Raw genomic sequence first — 23,946 nt, forward strand, 5'->3', positions numbered from 1 at the left:
TTCATTTCATTTTCGTATCGAGTGCTTATGTTTCAGTGTACAGCACAGCTTTGTTCGCAGCTTTTTATTAGATATACTCGGTTTATTCTGCTCAATTATATCGAATACTGAGTCTAAACTGTAACTATATAACGACTATAAAGTGATTGCCATACAAACTACATGCTACAATAAATAGAAAGCTGCATTTTTAACTAACTAAAGCGTCGGCATCAAATTCAACTGTGTGTGAATGGGGAGAGTTGCTCTGTGGAAGCCTGGTTGTTGCTTTGCGAGCACCTTATAAAGACGAACTTAGTACAAAAGAAAACTTAGTACGGGAGCGTATTGTACTTATATGGGCGGATTTTTAAAATATCTCTTGTTCATATTGAGGCATTTGTATGTTAACTAAATTAGCCGTTCCTCCGGAGGCGGCTTGAGCACATTGTCCATTTCTAGCCGAGGATTGCAATACTCCTGAGCACTGGGACTGTAGGTGCCTCTCGTTGCGCGCTTGTTGCGTGCCATTACCAAGAACGTGCCCAGCAGCCCACCAGCAATCAGCAACAGGACTACAACCACTGGAATGACAATGATGGCAATGTCTGTCGTCGATGGGCCATCCTCCTTGGCCATTATCTGCAAATATAAATAAGTGTATTTTAGAGTTAGGCATTTAAATTTGCTTCTCTCTTTACATACCGGCGCTGTGCAGTTCTTGCCCATGAAACCTTCGGTGCAATTGCAGTAGTAATCCGCCTCTTCGCCGCAGTTCTCCACGCACTGTCCGCCATTGGCGCAAATGTTTGGGGTATTGCATGGATCGGTGAAGTTACAGAAGGCGCCACAGTGGGGCTTTTGGCAAATGCACTTGAAGCTACCCGGCTTATTTATGCACCGGCCAAGCTCTCCACAGTACTTCACTTCCTGGACGCATTCGTTTATATCGTTTTCACAATGCACGCCATCGAAGCCAGTGGCCAGACAGTCGCATTCATAGTCACCCACAAGGTCGTGGCACTTGCCGCCATTCATGCAGGGATTCGAGGCGCATTCGTCGATCTCCTCCTCGCAAAGGCGTCCCGTATAGCCCAGGCTGCATTTGCAATTGGGTATCTGTAAATGAATATTTGCATAATATAATTACTATATATCGAACATTAATTAGTATGCACTTACGCCATCTGTAGTGAGACAAAGGCCTCCGTTGAGGCAGGGAGTCAGCTCACAGAAGGGCGTGTCACAGAGTGCACCTTCAAAGCCCATAGAGCAAGTGCAGGTAAAGTTATTTCCGGTTTGAGCATCTAAAAAGTAAAGAACGGTTTAGATTTATAACTGAATAGTCTTAACAAATGAATCCTTAGATACTCACTAAATCCATTCTCGCAGCCCGATCCATTGCGGCAGGGCTCATTCTCGCAGGTCATCTGCTTCAGAGCATTGCACTGTGGACCCGTGTACTCGTCAGGGCAGTCGCAGCGGTAGGCAGCAATCAGATCCGTGCAGTTGCCGCCATTGTGGCAGGGCTGGCCGGCACACTCGTCAATGTTCTGCTCACAGTAGCGCCCCTCGAAGCCGGGCAGGCACTTGCAGTGGAAATCGGCCACAAGGTTGATGCAGGTGGCATTGTTTTCGCAATTGGTGTTGAGGCACTCGTCAATGTCTGTGCCGCAGTCGTCGCCCTCGTAGCCCGCTGGGCAGGTGCACGCGTACTCCTCGGTTGGCGCATTGCAGAAACCGTTGTTCTTGCAGTCCACCTGGAAGCACAGAATGCAGCCCTCCTCGGGCCGGGTCGAGTTGAGGCGGAACTGCGCCTGCAGCTGCACGGACACATTCTCAGTGTGTGGATACAGCTCGGCATTAGAGAAGTAGGGCAGCAGCAAGTCACCAACACGCGCCTCACCCAGGCAGCCCTTGAACTGGGAGCCCTGCTGCGAGGATTGCGTGGAGCCACGCAGTTGACGCGACTCAGGCATGCCGCCCAAATAGACTTGTGTGCTGCTGGAGAGCAGCTCCTGGAATGCTGCCTGATCGATGTCCGTGGAGAAACCGGGCGTGGGATCCACCATCGACTCCCAGCCCTTCCAACCACCTTCCAGTTTACCGTTGTGCGCACGCAAGTAAATGCGGCTCCATTCGCCATCCGTATTATCCTTCTCAAAGCGTCCAGACTCACCGATATGCAACTGCGTCAGTTTCCAGGTAACAGTGACCCGACCACCATTGACGCCGATTTCAAAGAAGCTATCCTGGTTGTCAATGAAGAGAAGAGTGCCGCCGGCGCGCGTGCGATAGGCAATCTCAATGATCGGTTTCAGTGGCGGCTGCTTGGTCACGCCAATCTCATCTGGCAGCTGTTCCTTGAAGTAGGAGAAGGCCAGTGGCGAATGTTCCAGACCCGTGAATGTGATATTGGTTAAGCATTCGTAGCCATCGTCCAGATTCTGACAGACGCTGCCGCCGGGACAGGGAACCAGCTGACAGAATTCAATCTCCTGGCAGTCCTTGCCTTTGTAACCGTTCGGGCATTTACAGCTGTAGTCGTTCCATGTGTTCCGGCACTCGGCATTGTGCTTACACGGGTTCTTGCGGCACAAGTCGTCGGACACCTCGCCCTGCAGCACCGAGGTGCGGTCAATGGTGACTGCTCCAAATGGCTTGGCGTTCACATTCACATCGGTCACATTCAGGGGATACATCTCAACGATCATGTTGAGGGAGCCGTTGCTCACTTTCACATCCTGAATGATGCCTTTGAAGTAATCCTTACTGTCGTCCATGTCCTTGCTGCCCGCAGTGCTACTAACGGCGACGCTAGTCTCGTCTAGACCCGGCTCAGTGCTGGCTGGCAGCAGGGATTCGCGTGTTGGCGCCGGACCACCCAAGTAAAGCACCTGTGCATCCAGCAGACCTGTCGTCGACAGCGTCTTGCGGAAGTACTCGGTACCATTGAGCTTGACCTGCACCAGGGTCTGATTGCGCACCACCTCAATTAGATGATTGTAGCCATTGTCCAGCTTCTGTCCACCCACCGTGTACGCTTCGGGCGTGCCATTAAACTGCATTTTCACCAGCAGCTCGCCGCCATGCAGTTTAGCTGACACATACGAGTCGCCAACGTCTGAATGAAATTGAGATTTTAGTTTAGTACTCCTTGTAACTATTTACTCCTATTTAAGTACTCACTCTTTGTTGGCATTTTGCGGGGATCGCTGCCCAAGTAGAAGACCTGACCCGTGGGCTCGCGCGTTCGTATAAACATGGATATGTCCAAAATAGAGCGTATGGCACGTCGGGCTACGTCTGTCGTCTCCACAATCACAGCCGAGTGCGTCGTATTCTCGTGTCCGAATGTTGCAGCGGTCATATCTAATAAGATTGCGGATTAAAGTCAATGTTATTCCCAGCATTCATTGGGATATGCAAGCGTTCACTTACTGTGCTGGCACGTATGCCCAAAGAACGGTCTGGGACAGTGGCAGGCGAAGGTGTGCCATAGATCTGTGCACTCGCCATTTGAGTGACATGGATTTGGTCTGCATTGCTCCGTGCGCGGGCAGCCGCTCTGAACGTACGACAGCTTCGTACTCTCACTGTTCGTGTCTTGATCGTTCTGCTCGTCGGGGAAGATCCATTTGCCATTGACGACAACATCCTGCATGCAGCCCACGAAGCTGGACGGCTGATGCGTCAAGTGGCGCAGATAGGACTTCAAGTTGGGTATGGTGCCGCCCAGATATGTCAACGGAAACGAGGGCTGGCTGTTGTTGGCCGTCTCGTAGGAGCCAACCGGATAGATGGCCTGCTCATCGTTGGCGGACAGCACAAGGTGAGAGGTGTTTATAGCCACAAACACTTTGTGCCAGTTGCTGTCGTTCAGCTTGGAGCCAATGAACACACCTTCCCATTTGTTCAGCAGCGATGAGTGCAGATTCAGCCGTCCATTGATCAGCTCCAGGATGTAGCTAACCGGTTCGTTCTGTCCGCCGGATGTGCCGAAGGCAAGCACGCCGTTTGGCAGCGTTGTCTTGAATTGCAAATTGATGTCGTAGCCCTCGTCGCGTTGCGTCTTCACAGTTATCAGGCTGCTGACAACCATTGAGAGCGTCGTGGTCTTCTCACAGGTGTCGCCCTGGAAGCCATGCTCGCAGGAGCAGTTGAATAGGTGTATTGTTTCGTTCACCAGGAAGGGATGACAGGTGCCGCCATTCAGACAGGGTCCACTGATGCAGCCAATCAGCGGCACCGAACAATTCTTGCCCCCGAAGTTGGCGTCACAGTCGCAATCGTAGTCGTTAATCTGGTCGATGCAGGTGCCATTGTGACAGGGATTATAGCGATCGCATTCGTCAATGTTGATCTCACAGTGGGTGCCCTCAAAGCCCGGATCGCACTCACAAGTATAGGTGCCGATCTGATAGATGAATATAGGTTAAATTGGGGTTTTCTTATTGACATTTGATTGCATGCACTTACTCCGTCATTGCAGGTGCCATGCTTCGTGCAGGGATTGCTCTCGCACTCGTTGATATTGATCTCACAGTTTTTGCCAATGATGCCCGGCACGCACACACATTCATAGCTGTATAATTAGACATTATATTAAACTATTCACTTTGGTTTTGTTTGCTTCATTTTCTGGTCTCACCCGCTGGCATTCTCATAGCTGAAGGGCTGGCTAAACACTCGCGGCAAGTCCATGACTCTGCTCAGCTGATACAGCGTGGAGTTGGAGCGCTCCAAGCAGGTGCTGTTGTACTGGCAGGGATTGCTCTCGCACTCATTGACATCCTGCTCACAGTTCTTGCCCTTGTAGCCCGCATGGCATTCGCAGAAGTAGTCCTTCACCTGATCAATGCACTTGGCGCCGTTCGTGCAGGGATTCGACACGCATTCATCAATATTCAGCTCGCAGTTCTTGCCCTCGTAGCCGGTGCCACTGCAGTCGCAGTGGAAGCCACCCAGCTCGTCGATGCAGAGCCCATTGTTGAGGCAGGGCGCCGAGACACAGTCATCGATGTCAATGTCACAGATCCGTCCCGTCATGCCGGGTATGCAGGAGCACGTGAAATTGTTAATCATGTCAATGCAAGTGGAGCCATTCGAGCATGGATTGCTGATGCACTCGTCTATATCGATCTCACAGTTCTCTCCCTGGTAGCCCGGCTTGCAGTCGCATTCGTAGGCATTGATCTTGTTTGGATGAAGAGAATTGAATATGGTTTATCAATAAAAGTTTTGCAAAGGTAAAAAATTTCTTTTCGATTATGGTTTCTAATAGATTTTCGTTTATTTATAGTAATTGGTGTATGAACTACTGAGGGGCAGCATGGAAAGCAAGTTCCTTTAACTAAAATCGATTCTAAATGGGATAAACTAGCTCTTAATTATTTTTTTTAATTTATTTTTTGGAGTAATTGTCTTACAGTAGAACAAAGAAAAGAATAAATAGGGAAATATATATAATAATTTTAATTTAATAATATATTTTATATTTTAATTTAATAATATATATTTTTTAAAAAATTTTTGCATATTAAGGAAATTGAATAAATTTATAGGCAGGCTATGAAGTAAAATAAATAATAAACACAATTTATTTTAAATCGTATATATAGAAATTAAAATCTATGGAAATGGAAGAGGCAAAAAATAAATTTTAATGGGGAAAATTATTAGAGATGTTGTCTAAGCTACAAGTACAGATATTATGATTGTACTGAAGGGTTATTATAAACAATAGACTAGAGGGAGCAATAAGCTGTGACTATCAGATAAGGAAACAAAAAATAATCAACAAGCAATTTAATGGGATAATTCGTCTCTAATGAATGTTTTATTAAAACTTGTTGATTTTCTATCGAATTTAATGTGATAATATTTCGTGTTTGCTGAGGAGATTGTTATATGATAAATTCCTTGAGAGCAGCTTGCAATTTTGAGATTAGCTGGCTGTATATGCTTAAAAGTTCTATAGCTTTTAGTATTTTCCGATCGCACACAGACCCGTAATGCCCCACTCACTTGTCTCAATATCCGATGCTTTCCGTATTTAAAGAAAAACAACTAATCACATTTTAGTAACTGGCGACGCTTCTGTGCCGTGCAGATCGTTTCGAAACACTTACCTTGTTGTGGCACGTGGCGCCGTGCAGGCAGGGATGGCTGAGGCACTCGTCCACGTCGGAGTCACAGTGGATGCCCGTGAATCCGGGCGTGCAGTAGCACTTGTAGGAGCCCTTCTCGTTCTTGCATATGCCGTTGCCGCAGATCTTCGGCTGCAGCATGCACTCGTCCACATCGTTGGCACAATTGCGACCCGTCCAGCCCCGCTGGCACTTGCACTCGTAGTCGCCGTTGGGCAGATCGAGGCACTCGCCACCATTCTGGCAGGGCTGTGTGGCGCACTGGTTGCACACCTTGTTCTCCGGGCAGATGCACTGGTTCTGGGCGCAGACCATCGGCTCCTGGCAGTTGAGGGGCGAACAGTTCTCCCCCTTCTCGCAGCGGTCGCCCGAGTAGCCAACGGCACAGTAACAATGGGTGCCATTCATTGAGCAGGTGCCGCCATTCAGGCATTTGCCGTTCGTGGCATTGCAGTTGATGGGCGTCAAGGCCAAGGCGTTGGCGCCATCGCCCGTGCTCTGCTGACAATTGTAACCTGAATATCGAAATTAAATTTTAATGTTAATTTGCTTCCCTTACCAACTGCACCAAAGCTCTACTCTTAGATCGAAGTGTTCTACGAGTCTAAGTATGTTTATATTTACAGTTAATATAATGCAATAGAATACACTAAGTACTAAATAAGTCTATATATGTATATATTTATATTTACAGTTAATATATCGAGGGTTGCACCACAAGTTGCAGAGGTTAAGCAGCTCATTCAAGCGAAATTCGACTACAATTAATTCATTCACGTTAAATATTTAGTTCATACACTATGATAGTTAAAGGACTTGCAGTGCAACCCTTTGTGATAGTTGTTGTTGCCAAACCTGTGTATCCACTAGCACATATACAGGTATAATTGTTACTATATCCTAGGCAGGTGCCACCGTTCAAGCAATTTTCTTGGGGACATGCATTCAGGGAGGCCGAGCGTTGGTTTTGTGCTAATTGTTGTTGTTGTTGTTGTTTGTTTTGTTTACTTTCTGTTGTTGTTGTTGTTGTTGTGGCTGTTGCTGTTCTGGTTGTGTTGGTTATTGAAGGTTTTTTGGTGGTAGTATAAGTTGTTGTTGCAATTGTGGGAATAGCTGGGTTTGTGATTAGCGTTTTTCTTGTTGTTGTTGTTGTTGTTGTAGTTGTTGGTGTTGTTGGGGTTGCTTGTTCAGGTGTCGGTGTGGTTGTTGTTGTTGTCGGCAGGCAATGACCAATTGGGCCTACATACATAAGTCGCATAGCCATATATACATATAGAGCATAGTTATATTTGTCCAGCCAATAAGTTAATTAGATGTAGGTGTATTTGTTTATGCGTGTGTGTGTGTGTGTATGGTAATTGAATATTAGTTCAAGCATTTTATCAAAATTTGTTGTTAAATATGTTTAAAGGCTAAATGTTGATGAGATCAATGTGTTTCTAGCTCACGAACTAAGTTTCTATTCGGATTTTTTACCTATTGAAGAAAATTTAGATTCTGGTTTAAATAATACCAGTGAAGCAGACTTTCTTCTAGCTCAAATATAATTGGTATATATTGCCTTTATAATCTATTTGTATTTGCTTTGTTCTAATTAATATTTGTTTTATTATTATAAATGTTGTGGAAAGGGCAAATTCATATATATTATATTTATATGGGAGCAAGCTCTATACTGTGGCTGGGTTTCTGTACATCTTTACTATAGACCTACTTAATTTGAGTTCACAACGCTTGCGCTTCAGCCACTCGGGTGATATGTAACGCTTCTTCTTGCCACTGGCGCACAGAGCGCTTAGTTCTCCTTCACCCTCGCTCTCGCCTTCGCCTTCGCCCTCGCCCGCGCCCACACCCTCTGCCCTACCATGCAAGGCCAAGTACAATTCAAGCGAAGTTGGCAGCGCCAAAGTGGAAGCTTTTGTTAGATTTCAAATGTGTACAGAGGGAGAAGAGAGATAGAGAGGGAGATATATATTTGATAATCATTATGATACCCACGCTGGAAAGCTAAGCCCCAAACTAAGCAATTACATGCGCCACACCATGAACCATTGAACCCATAAGGAGGCCTACATAAAGAGCCATCAAGTACTCACCCGAAGTTCCTGGCTTACACATACACACGCCGCCAACACACTCCGAATCGATGGGACACTGCTGGGCACAGCTGGGACCCAGCTGGCAGAGCTCGCCGCTGTACTCGGGCGCACAGATGCACTGGAAGCCGATGGCCTTGTCGACGCAGGTGCCGCCGTTGAGGCACTGCTGCGTCTGGCAGCTGATGGGCTTGTCGCAGATGTCGCCGTGCCAGCCGTCCTGGCACTGGCAGGTGTAGCTGCCGTACGTATCGAAGCACCGGCCGCCGTTCAGGCACGGATTGTCCTCGCACTCGTCAATGTTTGTCTGGCAGAAGGCGCCGACGTAGCCGGTGTTGGTGCAGTCGCAGCTGAATCCATTGACGCTATCGATGCAGCTGCCGTTGTTCTGGCAGGGCTGCGAGGCGCACTCGTCCATGTCGATTTCGCAACGCGCCCCCGTATAGCCCTTGGCACACTCGCAGGTGGGGCTGGAGCTGCCGCTCAGCACAACGCAGGCGCCGTTATTCAAACAGGGATTCGACTGGCACAGCGGATGTATGTTCACCTCCGTCTCGCAGTGCTCTCCACTGTGATTCGCATGGCACACGCATTGATAGTCGCCTCGTGAGTTCTCGCGGCAGGTGCCGCCGTTGTTGCACGGATTCTTGGCACACGGCGATCCGTTGTCCTTCTGGCAGTTTTTGCCCGAATAGCGGGCCGTGCAGCGGCACTCGTAGCCATCGGCATTCGAGGTGCAGGTGCCATGGCCCATGCAGGGATCGTTCAGGCAATAGTTATCCTGCAGCCGTGTAAATGTTTCGTGCTCGCTGCACGGCCCATACGACAGCGGACAGACACCGAACACGGCGTTCTGCTTGGAGGCGTTCACGAACTGCAGTCCAGGTCCGTCCAGCAGGCAGCCCGAGAACGAGTTGCCCAATATCAATATGGCCAACTCGTTGCCAATGTCCTGATTGGTAAGGAACTGGCTATTGTACGTCGAATTAGCTGCAATTACGAAAGGAAAGGTGAAACAGACAGATCGATTAAGAACTATTTTGCATATTTAACTTAAGGTAGTCAAATAGTTTTTGCAATTGCAGTTAATTGCCTTAAAATATAAAGCGAAACGATTCCATTTTCACCCTCAATATTCATAGGCATTCAATGTAAAGGGACGTGGATATACGCCAAATTCTTAGATCACGTAGAGCAGGCTCTTCTAACAAATAATTTAAACATTCTCTCACGATCAAATAAAACAAATATTAAATAGTTGTTATATAAATAAATAAATAAATAAAATTATTGGTAAACAAAAAAATAGAAATTAAAAAATAAAAAATTAAATAATAATTTAAAAATATCATAAACTTAGTTATAAAAAAAAAAAAAAAAAAAAAAACAAATTTGCTTTTCTTATAAAGCCTATCGCATTTATGCCAAAATTTTTACAAAAATAAATAAAATATATTAGCATTTACATTATAATTGCCTGATTTTAAATTATAAATTTAAATATTTATTTATATTAAAAGCAAAAGCTTAATCCGCAAGACTAGTCACGTCAGCTCTGATTTTAACTTGAATTTGCTTTAGCTTAATTAACGACTTTCCGCATGGAAGTGAATTAGGTTTTTGAAAAAAAAAAAAAAAAAAAAAAATGTTGTGGGTTTTAAGTCAATTTATTTTTTAGGCCGCATTGTTATTTACTTTTAACTAAAAGCAGAAATTTCGAAAAAAGCCACTATCTAACGGATATTTTGTGTCCAAATTATCATTATAATTTGTTTATAAATATTTAATAAAATTTAAATATAAAGAAATAGTTTTATTTAATAATTAATAGAAAAAATAGTTTCTTTTTATTTGATATTTAATAAAAATAGTTAAATAATTGCTCATTTTCAGATTTTATATATTCCTAGGGTTCGGAAAGCTTCCACAAATTTAACTGGAATGTGGTCTGTGGGATGTTTGCTGTCTGTTCGACCGCAATTTCTTTTCATTGTTGGTATCATTTCACGGAATGAATTGAAAGATAATCACTTACCAAAGATAATTGCCTCACGATCCACATGCAAATAGAGATTGCCGTACTCGTACTTGAACTGCAGCGTATGCCAGCGATTGTCCAACAGTTGGTAGGGCAATCTGACATCCAAGCGATTGTTGAGTCCAATCACGGCCGGGCCGGCCAGCGAGACTTGCAGGAAATCGTTGAGCACTGAGATTACAATTGAGTTTTTGTTATATTGCTGGGCGAGTATTTCGCCGCCGCGGCACGAGCGGAAGCTGATCGCCGAGTGGTCCCAGGTGGTCATCGGCGTCTGCAGGCGCAGATAGGCGGATCCATTGAAATACGCCTCCTTCGCGTGCACCTCCACCGGGGCAACATCTGTCAGAGAGCCGAGAAATACAGAGTGAGAGAGAAAATTAAGGTTAGCTACGATTTGATACAAGGCCAGGCGGCCGGTAATCGCATTTGAATGGACTAAAGAGACTTCGTGGACTTCCTCATTTGTCGCATTTGCGCTTATTGGGCACATGGCTAATTTAGCGATTGGCCCATTGGTTTACTGTCTTAGCGGCGCTAAAGTGAACCAGCATTGACCAAATTAGAAGAGATGGCAGCAAATGTTAAGCAGCGGCACCCAACAAACCATTTCGCGCACAACTTTCATTTGCGCTGGCGGCACAGAATCGATTCGCCTCGCCCCCCTCTGCCTCACCACATGTGCGTGCTCGAGTGGCAGCACCACCAGCACCAGCACCAGCACCAGCACCACCGGCAGCAGCCGGCACTATCCGCAACCACACGCTACGCTCACTTCAAGTGTTTTCCTTAAAGTTTAAAGCTTTTCAAAAGCAGCCAACAACAAACCAGCGAGTGCACAAGCCGTAAAGAAATAAGCAAAATCAAAACATAAGCCAGTTTCTTCATCTCGCGCCGCTGCAAAAGTTGAAATTACGAGAAAGAAAGTTGTACTTAGGAAGCCGATAAGGCAAATTTTTAGAAACATGAAACAGTAATTAATGATTGACGGTTTCTGCCTTCCGTTTCATTCGCAACTCACATGCGCTTACGAAATTAATCATTCATCAGCTGATGAATATTGAATAGTGTTGATACAGTTATTTTTAAATAATTTCACAGAGCTGAACAATTGATTAACATAAATGTGGGCAAGTAAATGTTTTCATGTCTACACTTTGAAAGTCACAAATCTTTGTCAAGTCTTTCTCGCCTTGTAGGTTTCTTGGTAGCTCAAAACATCTGTGTCACCTGGCCAAAGGTACGTGCTAAAAAGGTGAGAAAAAGGTTAGCCAGGGCACACCGTTAAAAGAAGGTTGTTGGCCCTTTAACGCGAACTCCCTGCCCTAAACCCTGACTTGACATAAATTTGCTCAAATTTCAATGTTACAATTTAATTATTATACATTTCATTTCAGGGCTAATGTTAAACAAGTAAGAAAGCTCTAGTCGAGACTGCTCGACTACGAGATCCCCTGAACCCTACAAGCAACTGATATTTCAATAATAATTAGCACCCACACACGCACTCATGCAAACAAATACACGCACACACACACACTCACATATACAGGCGATTTCGCTTGGGTTGCGCTGCAGTGTTGGCAATATTAGGAGAACTTATTTGTTGAATAATTTAATTTCTAGACGTACGATCGTAATGAAACTTTCAGAACGTAATCATAATGTTAAAATGTATGTGTATACCGAATCACAAGTCTCTAGTATTTGATATACGACTTTTACAAAGATGAGGGTGAAGGGGTGGATTTAGGGGTGGGGGGTAAATTTTAACAAAAACCGAAATTGTATGACATGCGTCTTAATATACATTTTAAATTTGGAGACTGTAGCTTGAAAGATGTAGGAGATATAATTTTTAAACTGATCTTCGATAAGGTTTTTATCGATAAAAAAGTATCGGAATGAGTTATCGTTTTTTAGTGATAAACTCGATATCCGCGTGATATATACGGACATTTTAAAAAAAAGTTGAAGTCTCTAGCTCTTATATCTTCTGAAATCGACGCGTTCAAACATACGGACAGACGGACGGACGGACGGACGGACGGACGGACGGACGGACGGACGGACAGACAGACGGACAGGGCTAAATCGACTCAGCTCGTCGCCCTGATCAAGAATATATATACTTTGTGGGGTCTGCCACGCCTCCTTCTGCCTGTTACATACATTTTAACAAAACCATTATACCCTGATTTCCCATTTTCAATGGGTTCAGGGTATAAAAATATATATATATGTATATATATAATTATTTTAATATTTTAATATACAACAAGTAAGAAAGCTCTAGTCGAGACTGCTCGACTACGAGATCCCCTGAACCCTACAAGCAACTGATATTTCAATAATAATTAGCACCCACACACGCACTCATGCAAACAAATACACGCACACACACACACTCACATATACAGGCGATTGCGCTTGGGTTGCGCGGCAGTGTTGGCAATATTAGGAGAACTTATTTGTTGAATAATTTAATTTCTAGACGTACGATCGTAATGAAACTTTCAGAACGTATTCATATTGTTTAAATGTATGTGTATACCGAAGCACAAGTCTCTAGTATTTGATATACGACTTTTACAAAGATGAGGGTGAGGGGGTGGATTTGGGGGTGGGGGGTAAATTTTAACAAAAACCGAAATTGTATGACATGCGTCTTAATATACATTTTAAATTTGGAGACTGTAGCTTGAAAGATGTAGGAGATATAATTTTTAAACTGATCTTCGATAAGGTTTTTTATCGATAAAAAAGTATCGGAATGAGTTATCGTTTTTTAGTGATAAACTCGATATCCGCGTGATATATACGGACATTTTAAAAAAAAGTTGACGTCTCTAGCTCTTGTATCTTCTGAAATCGACGCGTTCAAACATACGGACAGACGGACGGACGGACGGACGGACGGACGGACGGACGGACGGACGGACGGACGGACGGACAGACAGACGGACAGGGCTAAATCGACTCAGCTCGTCGCCCTGATCAAGAATATATATACTTTGTGGGGTCTGCCACGCCTCCTTCTGCCTGTTACATACATTTTAACAAAACCATTATACCCTGATTTCCCATTTTCAATGGGTTCAGGGTATAAAAATTTAATGTAGATCTCGGTTTTAATTATTTTTAAACAGTTTTAAATTGATTGACCTTTTCATATTTATGAAAAGTAAATTATATAATTTATTTCTATGTAAAATTTAATTAATTTTTTGTGCTATAAAATTTATTTTATCATTTATTCACCAGCCAAATTTTTTACAAAATAAATAAAACATTTTTATCTTTTACTCTGACGTTAAAAAAAAGTGAGCAATATCTCAACTTGGCAATATATCTTTTTAAACGTTTTTATAGCTTGGTCATTTGTTTATTATTTTTATTTACTTATCTTTCTTTGTGTTTGTATATTATCTTATAATCATAATAATAATAAATCTATATAACCATATATATATAAACTGCTGAAAGCAGTTTGTTTCATAGCAAACGAAACGTTCGAAAGTTTTCAGCCAAAATACGTGTATTTCATGGCTATTAACTTATTTATGTACATAAATGTCAATATATAAATATACATAACATGTACATTTGTCTGAGTATATATGTATGTATGTAGGTATATATTTCTTCGCGCTAATTTCAATGCCATTGAAATGACTGTCATAGCTGCTTGTGTCCGAAACAAGACTCAATACAATTTGCAGTTTAGAATATGTGTTAAGTGGCTGACGACGGGATTTGTCATAAATCTAAAATTGACATGTCTGAACAAAAACTGCCATTTAAAATGTGTATATTATTTTTATAAATACAAGTTTATGCATGTATGTATGTATGTTTGTACTTTTCTTATTAAACTTCGAACTTTTGGCCTGCCATGGCCCTAACTGACTAACAGGGCAGTTGGCTTAGAAAACCGCTTACAAAAAAGCAAAACGTGCAAAACTGCATGCAAAGCGTTGACCAGACCTCGAACTGGCCCTAGTAGCTGCTACCCCTACCCTCCTACGGCTGCTTGCGACTGCACCTCCGCTCAGGGCGACTACAATACGAGAAAGGGGCGAGAGAGAGAGGGGTGCGTAGACATTATGAGGCCATCGATTTTGTTGCACCGCATTTGAAACATTTTATTCGCATTTAAAGGCGATTTCGTTTGCCGGACAGTTGGAAATGGAGGGCTCTAAGCAGAGCTGGAAACGTTTTGGTTTTAGGCTTTCGGGTTTGGCATTTGTGTGTCAGCGCTTTGAGAGCTTCGTGCCCGCTCGCGTTGCTAAGTAAATGAGCCAGTAACTGAGCCGTAGTCAAAGTAGCTCATAATTATATTATACTCACGTACGAAACTGTGCAGAAAAATACTCAAAAGCAAACAATATGAATGTAAGAATGCTGAAAACTAGATGCAACAGCAAAAGGAAATACCCTATAATTTATTATCGTAAAAATTTGATAAGGAAAATTGAAAATACAAAAATTATTGACCTTATATTTTATAAAATTATTCATTATATTGAAAAAGTATTTTATATTCACTCTATATAAGTGTTTATAGTTTAGCGCTCTTTGAACTTTATTTAATTCTAAATCAATAAACAGCAAACTAATCGAAATTCCACATACATTTATGCAAAGCGTGGCATACCTTTATACGGTGTTAAGGTCTACAGGGTATTTAAATGCCATTAAGAGAAAAAAAAAGAGAATTACTTATTATATATGCGGTATGTGTCGACATGCTCTTTTGTATAACAGCATTGGCCTTTTGTGCTTAGCCGTAAATGAACGGAACGGAAATTTCATAATCATAAACGTTTCAAATGCGAAACAGCAAAGAAAAAAAATAAGAAGAAGAATTTTTGTTTTCGCATTTCGTCAACTGTTCTCTAACCTCTTCTGCTGCTTCTTGTTCACCGACTTGTGAATGAATTGACAATGGGCCGACAGAGACGGCGACTACGATGAGATCTTAAGTTTAGAGCGAGCGAATTTTAAGTTTTTAGCGGTACCATAAAAGAAACAGTATTTAATAGCTGCTTTATGCCCTGTAAAGATCGCGATTGGGCAGAGCGGGTATGATAGTTTTGGGCAAATGCGAGCATCGATTACTGAATTATCTGTATTATAGCTAAATAGTATGCATTAAAGATATAAACAGAGCATTATATCCGTATAAAAGTTTTTGTTTAATATTGTGCACGATTTTTTCATCCGTAAGCTTATTGTTTCTATTTCTATTTAAGTTATCAACAAATTCCCGAAAAACTATATTGAAGCAATACTTATTTATAAATCTATAGAGCTCTGAAACTATACTAATATATTTCTTTAATTAAATAGTTGTTGTCCATTCAAATTGCAGGGTATATGGTAGCCATCCTTTAACAATGTGACTTGTGTTTTTTTGGGAACCGTCTCAAACTGACTTCGAAGTTGAAGCTTAATGATGTCTAAATCGCTTTGTGCTTTAAGTTGGGCGTGTCAAAAAGCCACAAAGAAAAATTTAAATACTCCCAGCTTAATGGGCAAACACAGAATTTTTAACCAAATAGCATGAATAATAATACAATGAACAATTGTCACAATAGACACGTTTTAGAATGCCTTTCCACATTTATGTCTGATCAACAACATTTCCAATCAAGAAGATATGCTGAAGTAAAAGCCTAAGATCATTTAAATCATCCAGAGAAAGATATTTATGCAAAGAAACTAAACTTAAAATTTTCTTAAAATATATTTGCTTTAATATATTCATTTTGCTGGCAAAGCCAGGCTAAAGATTTCACAAAATCCCTTGTCAAAATCAGTAAACTTTTTGTTAATATAATAATCAATATATGCATATATCAGCTATTTTTCCTTAAGTTCCCGTGCATATCAAATATTTGCTCATTATTTCGAGCCCCAGAAGTTTTTTTATTAATAAATCATTTTTCCCCCGAACACAAATGGGAGTTTCTACTTTCATTTTAGGTTTTCGCCTAAACACAGATTTTCCCATGAGCTACATATGTATGCATTAATGCTGTTATATCATTATGATGCATTTTCCACTTCCCCAAAGTATTTTCACGTATCATTAAAATTCGAAAGAAAAAATTAAATGTATACAAATGGAATGTTTAAAAAACTGTGCTAAATACTCGAACACAATGAAAACAACAAAAATTGTCTTATATAGACTCCTGCCACGCCCATCTCAGCATAGGCGTCAGACCCAGTTAGCCAAACTCTCACACACATACATATGCGCAATTTGCATAAGTATGCATACATGTAAATTAGCTCAGCTTTGGGGCTTTGCCTTTGCATTTGCATTTGCATTGCATTGCACTCTGTGGCATGAGTAATCAGCGCCAGCATATACATGAGCCAAAAGCAACATGGCTCACACACACGCACACACACTTACACATGTCGACATGTGCATGCTTGACGTGTTTTTTTTGTCGCGATTTGTGAGCTGTTTTCGGCCCGTCTCGTATTCATTTTTGCCGATCTAGCGTTTTCGTCTTGGTTTTTGTGCTCTCCCAACTTTCTAAGCCGTTGTTTGTTGTTGTTGTTGTTGCTGTTGTTGTTGATATTGCAACTGTTAGTTCCAAGTAACCATCTCTTTCAGCATTCAACCCCCTTCGACCTGTGCGCCACCACCCACCCTTTGGCTGACCGAATGGCCACAACAACCAAAAGTCTCAAACGTTGCTTAGCTGCCTTTCTGGCTACGTTTACATACCCTTGCCGAGGTTATTATACTTAGATGTAAACATATGTAACTCATATAGTTAATATTAAATCTAAATTTACAGCTTTATTTATATATACTAGTTGCAGATGCTAACAGAGATTGCAGAAATCTTTGCATACTTCTTTTAATATGATCAAGTATAGTTTTGTATTCCTTCCAACTCAGCTGAGAGATGCAATAAAAACTGTCACGAGAAGATTAAGATCTTATTGTACAGCAACAAAGCTCAGTTTAATTAGGAATTTGAAATGCATTGTATTTTTTATCATTAAATTAAATAGACATTTTAGTGGGCCGTCAAGCTTTATTGCCTTTTCTACAATGAATAGTTAAATTTGTGTGTCAAACGTTAATGTCCAAAACCCCTTAAAACAAGTATTTTATATATGAGGCAAGTCAGTCACTTTATGTCTCAGCTGCAGTTGGCACGTGTCAACTAAATCGGACAACTATAATGTATTTCACATATATAGTATATATATTGCATAAGTATATCAACTTTCTACGACTCTGTCTCATGATGTCTGCAAGTGCATGATCTATTCGGCTTGCCGTTGTTGGCCATTCCTTCTTGGTTGGTCATACTTCAATTGTTTTGCCATTGGTTGCCTCACAGACAACCCACACAATCACAAAAAGTCTCACACACAGATAGACTGTGCTTTATTATTATTGCGGGCCTTGTTGTTATTGCTTTTAATTTCTGCTGTAAATACTTTTCAGCTTTTAATTTTTGTTTTTTTGTAGCAAACGCCTACGAATAAATTTCATTTTTCACTGAGTATTCAAGTGTTGTATTACTGGCTGTCGGATGCTCCCCAGTTGCATAAATTATTTATGCCGCTTGGCTCTTTCGCTGATGGGCTCTTACTTTTTAGCCATTTTTCTTGAATTTGCTAACAGCAATAGCAGTAACAATTTCGTTTATTAATTTTGAAAAACATTTTTAATTGCAATTTAATTGTTGCGTTGCTCTGTGAGCTCAGTTTCAGTTTCAGTGTTCGTTATTCGATTCGGAAAAGTGAAAACGTGTCGCGATTATTGTTTAATTATAGTTTGTTGATAATGCGATTATCGAAATGCTTTGAAGCTATAATATTACCCAAAGAAAAGGCACAGAACAAAAGGCAGAGCTAGACATAGAGATAAAGAGAAATCGATATAGATCTCTAGACTTTAGGATTGCTTGAAAGAGTTTATTTTATTTGTATATTAAATGAAAAATCACCGTTTACTGAATTATGTGAATGGAACTTATTTATCATTATTTTCAAGTTGCTTGCACGACATGTAAAGAAATTAGAAAACTGTGTAAACTTGTGTAAAAGAACTTGTCAAGACGCATACTAAGTGCTTTTAAATGGGCATTTGTTCAACTATTATCAGTTGGAGAAAAGTGAACTTTAAAAGAATCTCTTGTTCGAAGCAGCTGCAAACGAGCGAGACTTGTTCCCATTGGACGGCAAACACTTTGAGATCTATAGCATTATATTCCACACTTGGTAATCGTTTGTGCAACACCAACTCGGAAAGCAGCCAATCTAGTCTATCCTAACAAAATAGTTCCCACACAAATTTCCGCCTGCGCTGCTAAGAATGCGAGACAAGTTTTAAATATTTAAATAAATACGCTGCGTTGCTTAGACTGTATTATTATACAATAGGTAGATGATTATAACAAAAGCAATTCACACATGCGAAGTAAAACTAATTAATTCAGATAAATAGTCGCGTCACATGAACGCAAACGCGCTGAAAACGCTTGAGAAACGCGCCCGAAACGCCCAGCGGTTGCCCACCTTCAAATTCGGGACTGGCAACCTTTAGTCGGCGGTGCTCCACCTCGTTTTTATCTATGTATGAGTTGTTGGGCTAAGACGTTTCTGGGAATAGCAATGCGTCCAAAGTGCTTAGAATTGGGCACACTGTGGAACCACTGAGGTGGCGCCGCAGCCGCAGCCGCAGTCGCAGCCGCAGTCAACGCAACTCGCCTGGGAACCAGTTTTCAGTGGCAGCAACAGCCAACAGCCAGCAGCAACAACAATTGGACGCAACTCAGTTAGAGCCCTTGCTGTTCGAGCGCTCCAGAAGACCCGTTCGGCAAAGTAGCACAAAGCAATGAACTGTTGAAAAATGCCTGAGAATCTTTTCCGGTGACCGTGCCCGGGCCCCGACCCCGGTCCCAGCCACGGTCCGGAACAATCTGAACAAACACTGTCGAAAACGGTCAAAAGAACGGGCCTGCAACAATTGGTGGGCGTTGCACTGTGGAATGGAAAGCCGAAGCTGAATTTCATCAAAACCAGAATATACGAAACACATGTCGAAACTCTCTGTAGCCTTGAAGCTCTTTTATTTTATTGTATTTTATTTTACTTTTTATTCGTTTGTTTGGTAATATGCAGTGCTGACTCATGGGTTGAAGAATCTGAAATTCGATACAAAGAGCAGTCGAAAATGGGGGGAAAAGTGGAACTGGAACTTTGTTAGAGCATGCCTTACTTCACTTTATCTTTCATGTAACTAATGTATATCTGATAAATATTTGAAGAGCTTTCGCAATAAAAAATGGCTTTGAATTTTGTAAATATTATTTTAAGAATAAATATAATTTTTTATTAAATAATATCAATATGTTTTTAATGTGCCCAAAGCCATTTTAATTTATTATTATTATTATTAGACTCCATCATACACACTCTATTAATTTCACATTTCTTTCTATTATGTTTTCTATTTCGATTTTGTGAGGTTTTCATTCCACAGTGCGGATGCGAACGCTTTAACTTGGCTGAGTCAAGCCCAATGGCTGGCTGTTGCGGTCGGTTCGCTGCGTATGCAAATAGCGACAGATAAAACGCAGCTACGTGATGGCTCTGATAAAGACAATGACAATGACAACAGCAGCAGCAACAACAACAACAACAACAACAGATACACTTAACAACGCCCACAATTTAAACATTTGTTTCCAACTAAAAGCGAAAGTAGCCAGAGACATTTTCATTATGTGCGAGCATTTTGTTTTATTTCAATTTGGTTTTTGTTTATTTTTTATTTTTTTTTGTCTGGTTTCTGCTTTATTTTAATATTTCATTTGTTTGCGGTTTGTGGTCTTCTCAAGGCGCTTGAAAATCGATGCACCCGATGCTGAAGCCTGCAAACTGGCAGCGCTGCACAGGTAAGTCTGCCCTTTCTTCAAAACACAATAAATATGCCCTTAACATATGCAATTATGAAAGTTTAACGATCAAGGGAATGTACATGAAGGTAAAAACTGTCAATATATGTATATATAAATCAATTTTTATATATTTACATTTAATATATATGCAGAATCTAAAAACAATTGATTGTTAAAATGGAAAACGTGTTTAATAATATGCAATTTCCTGTAGTATTCCTAATCATTCCAATACGATATATATAACTAAATTATATCTATGCATATATGCAAGCGCAAATATCTAGTAAAATTGTGTTTTTAAATGGGGAAACTTATTAAGTAACAATCAATTTCATTTAGTATTCCTAAATATTCAAATATATTATATAGCCATAATATATAAATCATAAGCGAAGCAAATATCTAACAATAATTTATTTTTGACATGGCCAATCTATTAGGTAACATTCTAAAATAGTTAGTATTCATAAATTATTCTAATATGCTTTCGGGTAAATATGGCACACTTCTCTCAAATAAATTTAAAATGTTCTTTTAACTATACAAGGACTATATTTTAGTTATATGATATTATATATAAGCTATTCCTAATATGCGATCCTTGTTAATTGAGGTAAAACTTCTAGGGTTCCTAATTATATAAGAAGATTAATCTGTTTTTCTGCCCTCATCATCTAATCCATTTCTTTCAATTCATAATTTTTTCAGCTTCTAGTCTATATATACCCCATTTATGTACACATTTATGTACATGTATATATAGTTTTAAGTACATGGCATACATTATATTGACGACTTGCACTAATGGACATCGTCATGCAATGGCCGTCAGTCGGGTGCGTAGGCCCAGCGGCTGAATGGGACACGCGTTCCGGCCGATTGCGCTTTAACACTTGACCAGACCGAGGGTGACACACCCGCACCCGCACCCGCAGCAAGGGAACCACGTCCGCGGCGGTTCCGCGAGGTCACGTGTTGTTAACGTTAACAACGCAGGTAGCACAGGTAATTTTCTCTAGGTGTGTATGTGCGTTTGTAAATATTACCTGCGCTGCGATTTTTCCTCTGAAAATAAAGTATATTTTCACTTTAGGATGCATTTCAATGGAAACCCGACTTTGATGATCGACGAGACGACGTTAGCTACGTTTTTATGATGAGGCTGAAAAACCAGTTGTTGTTGTTGCATTTGCTGTTGTTGCACGTCTTCTTCTTCGCATCATCATTGCGAGGGCTTTTCCCAAGTGCAACTGTTACAACTAGATGCCAAGATTGGCCTCCAGCAATAGCGGCTTTATCAAATTACCAAACGCTGTTGCCGGTTGCCGTATGCATTTGTTGTGGCTACGATTACTTTGCTTTCCGCTAAGATAAGATACGCGCATAACAACAAATTGTGAGTACACAAACAAACGCATACATACGCATCTAATGTATTCATAAGTGTGTATTGTTAATAATAAAAGAAAAATACATTTTTGAGGTCGCTCTTTTGCACAATGTACGTTGATGACCAGGCAAACAGTTATATTTGATCTTTATACCCTGTAAATTATCGAGATGTGTGTACTCGAGTAGAAAATGGAAGCAAACATATGTCTGTTTGATAGGTAGATAAGCCTGTGTATGCACAGCAAAAATATTTATAAAATCTATGCGTCATTTTTTTAAGATTTATTATTCCGAGCTTCAACAACCTTGGCAAGCAAACAATAACTATTTATGATTTTTACAATGTTTATTCGTTAAGTAAACAAAGTAAAAAATCGAATGTAAATAGACTCCAGTATATATTTTACTGTCTGGGTAAATTTTAGCCTGTATTAAATGTTCAATATTGACCGAGCTTTTTTAGCTTGTCCAAAAACTAAATAAGTTATCCGAAAATGAAATTAGAATACATTGGAGATATTTTCAACAAACATTTGAAGCTAAAAATATTATATTGAATTTACACAAAAGTAAAATTTTACAAAATCTGTTAATATATGTATGATTTAAACCTATATATTCCTTGTATATAGCATACATACATAGACTCGAGCAGAGATCACTCAATGTGAACAGAGATTTGAAAATATATCATCTATTCATATCAAATCAATAAATTTAATAATCAGTATTAAATGACAATTAGTATTTTTTTGATGCAAGCGGCTTTGAGTGTTACTCATTCAAAAGCTATTTATGCTCAGGTATTATTACTGAAAGACCTACGCCGACCTCTTTACAGGTATTGGCACATGTCGCTTTGTAAACAAGCAACAATAAGCTCAATTATAACACAAACAAGAACAACAACTACAGCTAACACTCTCCCCAAACACAATGCACTCGAAAAGTGTACATACATACATATATATATACGTAGGTATGTATGTGGCTCAGCAGAAAATTGGAGCCCACAATGGTGTCATATGAAATTTTATGTATTTATGTTGTTATTACAGCAGCTCTCTCGCTCTCGGTCACGCTCCCTCTTTCTATCTCAAATATGCTCACACACACACTTGAACGATTGTCAATATTCACACACTTAGGTCCAGACCATGTGCAGGCGCGCTCACACACACAGACTCACCTGTTGCTAAATAAATTAATATGAAGAGAAATATCCATTGGGGCGCTGAGCAAGCGCGCTTGAGCAGCAAAGTCGACTGCGCTGTCGACTTCAGTTGAGCTGCGCTTTTCGTGCGCGCACGGCTCAGTCGCCGCTGCTGTCTCTGCTGATTTGTTGTTGTTCGTTGACGTCGTTGTTGTTGTTGTTGTTGTTGCTGTTGTGTGACGTGCGCATTGTTGGCGGTTGCTGACGCATAGGCAGCCGCAGCAGTCATAGCCATGATCGTTTTTCGGATTGGAATCGTAGAATTTCAAATTATTGTTTCTTTTTCCCAAAAGATTGAAGGGTTTTCAATTCACTTTATTTTATTTGTTATGTATGTATGTTTTGGTTTAAAGGATCGCAGCGTACATTGAGCTTCAGTTTTCTTTCGTTTGATACTTGTTTTGGTTATTGTTTATTGCCTTTTTCTCTCTTTACACATGGATTCACGCGCGTATGTGTGTGTGTGTTACTTGCACTTGGCGTCTAGAACAGGTTTTAGTTTTTTTTTTGCAATATAAAAAAGTGCGCGACTGCTGCTGCTGGTTTTATTTCAACACTTTCGCACGCGACACTTTCTAGCATGAATATGAATTTGAATTTGAATTTGAGTATGAGTATTGAGCACACGGCAAATACTCACGGATAGCGCTGGCCATTATAAGAAGTTTGATTTGTTTGTGTATTCGTTAGAACAAATACACACACACACGCACTTAAGCTCACTTACACAGGCACAAACATAAACGAACGAGTTGGCTTAAATGCTGTTTTTGTTGCCTTCCATCAGGTATTGTTCTGCTGCTGCTTCTTCTGGTCGTCGCTTTTGTGTGCCCTTTTGAACTGCAAGCAGCATTGGCTGCTCCACCAATACACGGTTTCTGGCTTGCATTGGCTAACACACACAGTCACTAACACCCGCGCACACCTGCATATAATGGCAAAATAAACAAAAGCTCTCGGCGTTCGCTCAAATAACTAAAAACGTCTAACACGGTCGAGAACGAAATGCGAACTGAATGGCGCGCTCGTTTGTCATGTAGAAGGCAGACTTTGAGTCAGCCGTGCTCGAGCGCTCGCACTTATCCCTAGCTGACAATGTGTGTGAGAAAGACAACTACTGTCTGTGAGCGGG

General features: G+C 41.0%; 1 protein-coding gene across 7 annotated transcripts; it reads right to left on the minus strand.

Moving 5' to 3' along the window:
• On the minus strand, nucleotides 1-23,912 carry crb (cell polarity complex component crumbs). 7 transcript variants are annotated; one of them, XM_089257112.1, is made up of 14 exons: nucleotides 22,791-23,912; nucleotides 10,260-10,604; nucleotides 8,225-9,214; nucleotides 6,984-7,367; nucleotides 6,111-6,643; nucleotides 6,007-6,024; nucleotides 4,631-5,175; nucleotides 4,459-4,564; nucleotides 3,421-4,396; nucleotides 3,169-3,351; nucleotides 1,355-3,103; nucleotides 1,162-1,286; nucleotides 685-1,098; nucleotides 1-621 (listed from the first exon to the last, which is right to left on the minus strand). In XM_089257112.1, exons 1-14 carry the CDS (start codon nucleotides 23,047-23,049, stop codon nucleotides 391-393), a joined length of 6,858 nt encoding a protein of 2,285 aa, XP_089113238.1. In that variant the 5' UTR covers nucleotides 23,050-23,912; the 3' UTR covers nucleotides 1-390. The 7 variants fall into 7 exon arrangements, with proteins under 7 accessions (XP_089113238.1, XP_089113236.1, XP_089113247.1 ...); XM_089257110.1 differs by having other exon boundaries at nucleotides 6,007-6,048; XM_089257121.1 differs by lacking the exon at nucleotides 6,984-7,367 and adding an exon at nucleotides 7,843-8,043 and having other exon boundaries at nucleotides 6,007-6,048.
• Nucleotides 23,913-23,946: the final 34 nt, after the last annotated feature.

This window comes from Drosophila navojoa, chromosome 2 (genome assembly GCF_054131105.1).
Source record: "Drosophila navojoa isolate 15081-1374.11 chromosome 2, UAZ_NAV_1.0, whole genome shotgun sequence".
Lineage (NCBI taxonomy): Eukaryota > Metazoa > Arthropoda > Insecta > Diptera > Drosophilidae > Drosophila > Drosophila navojoa.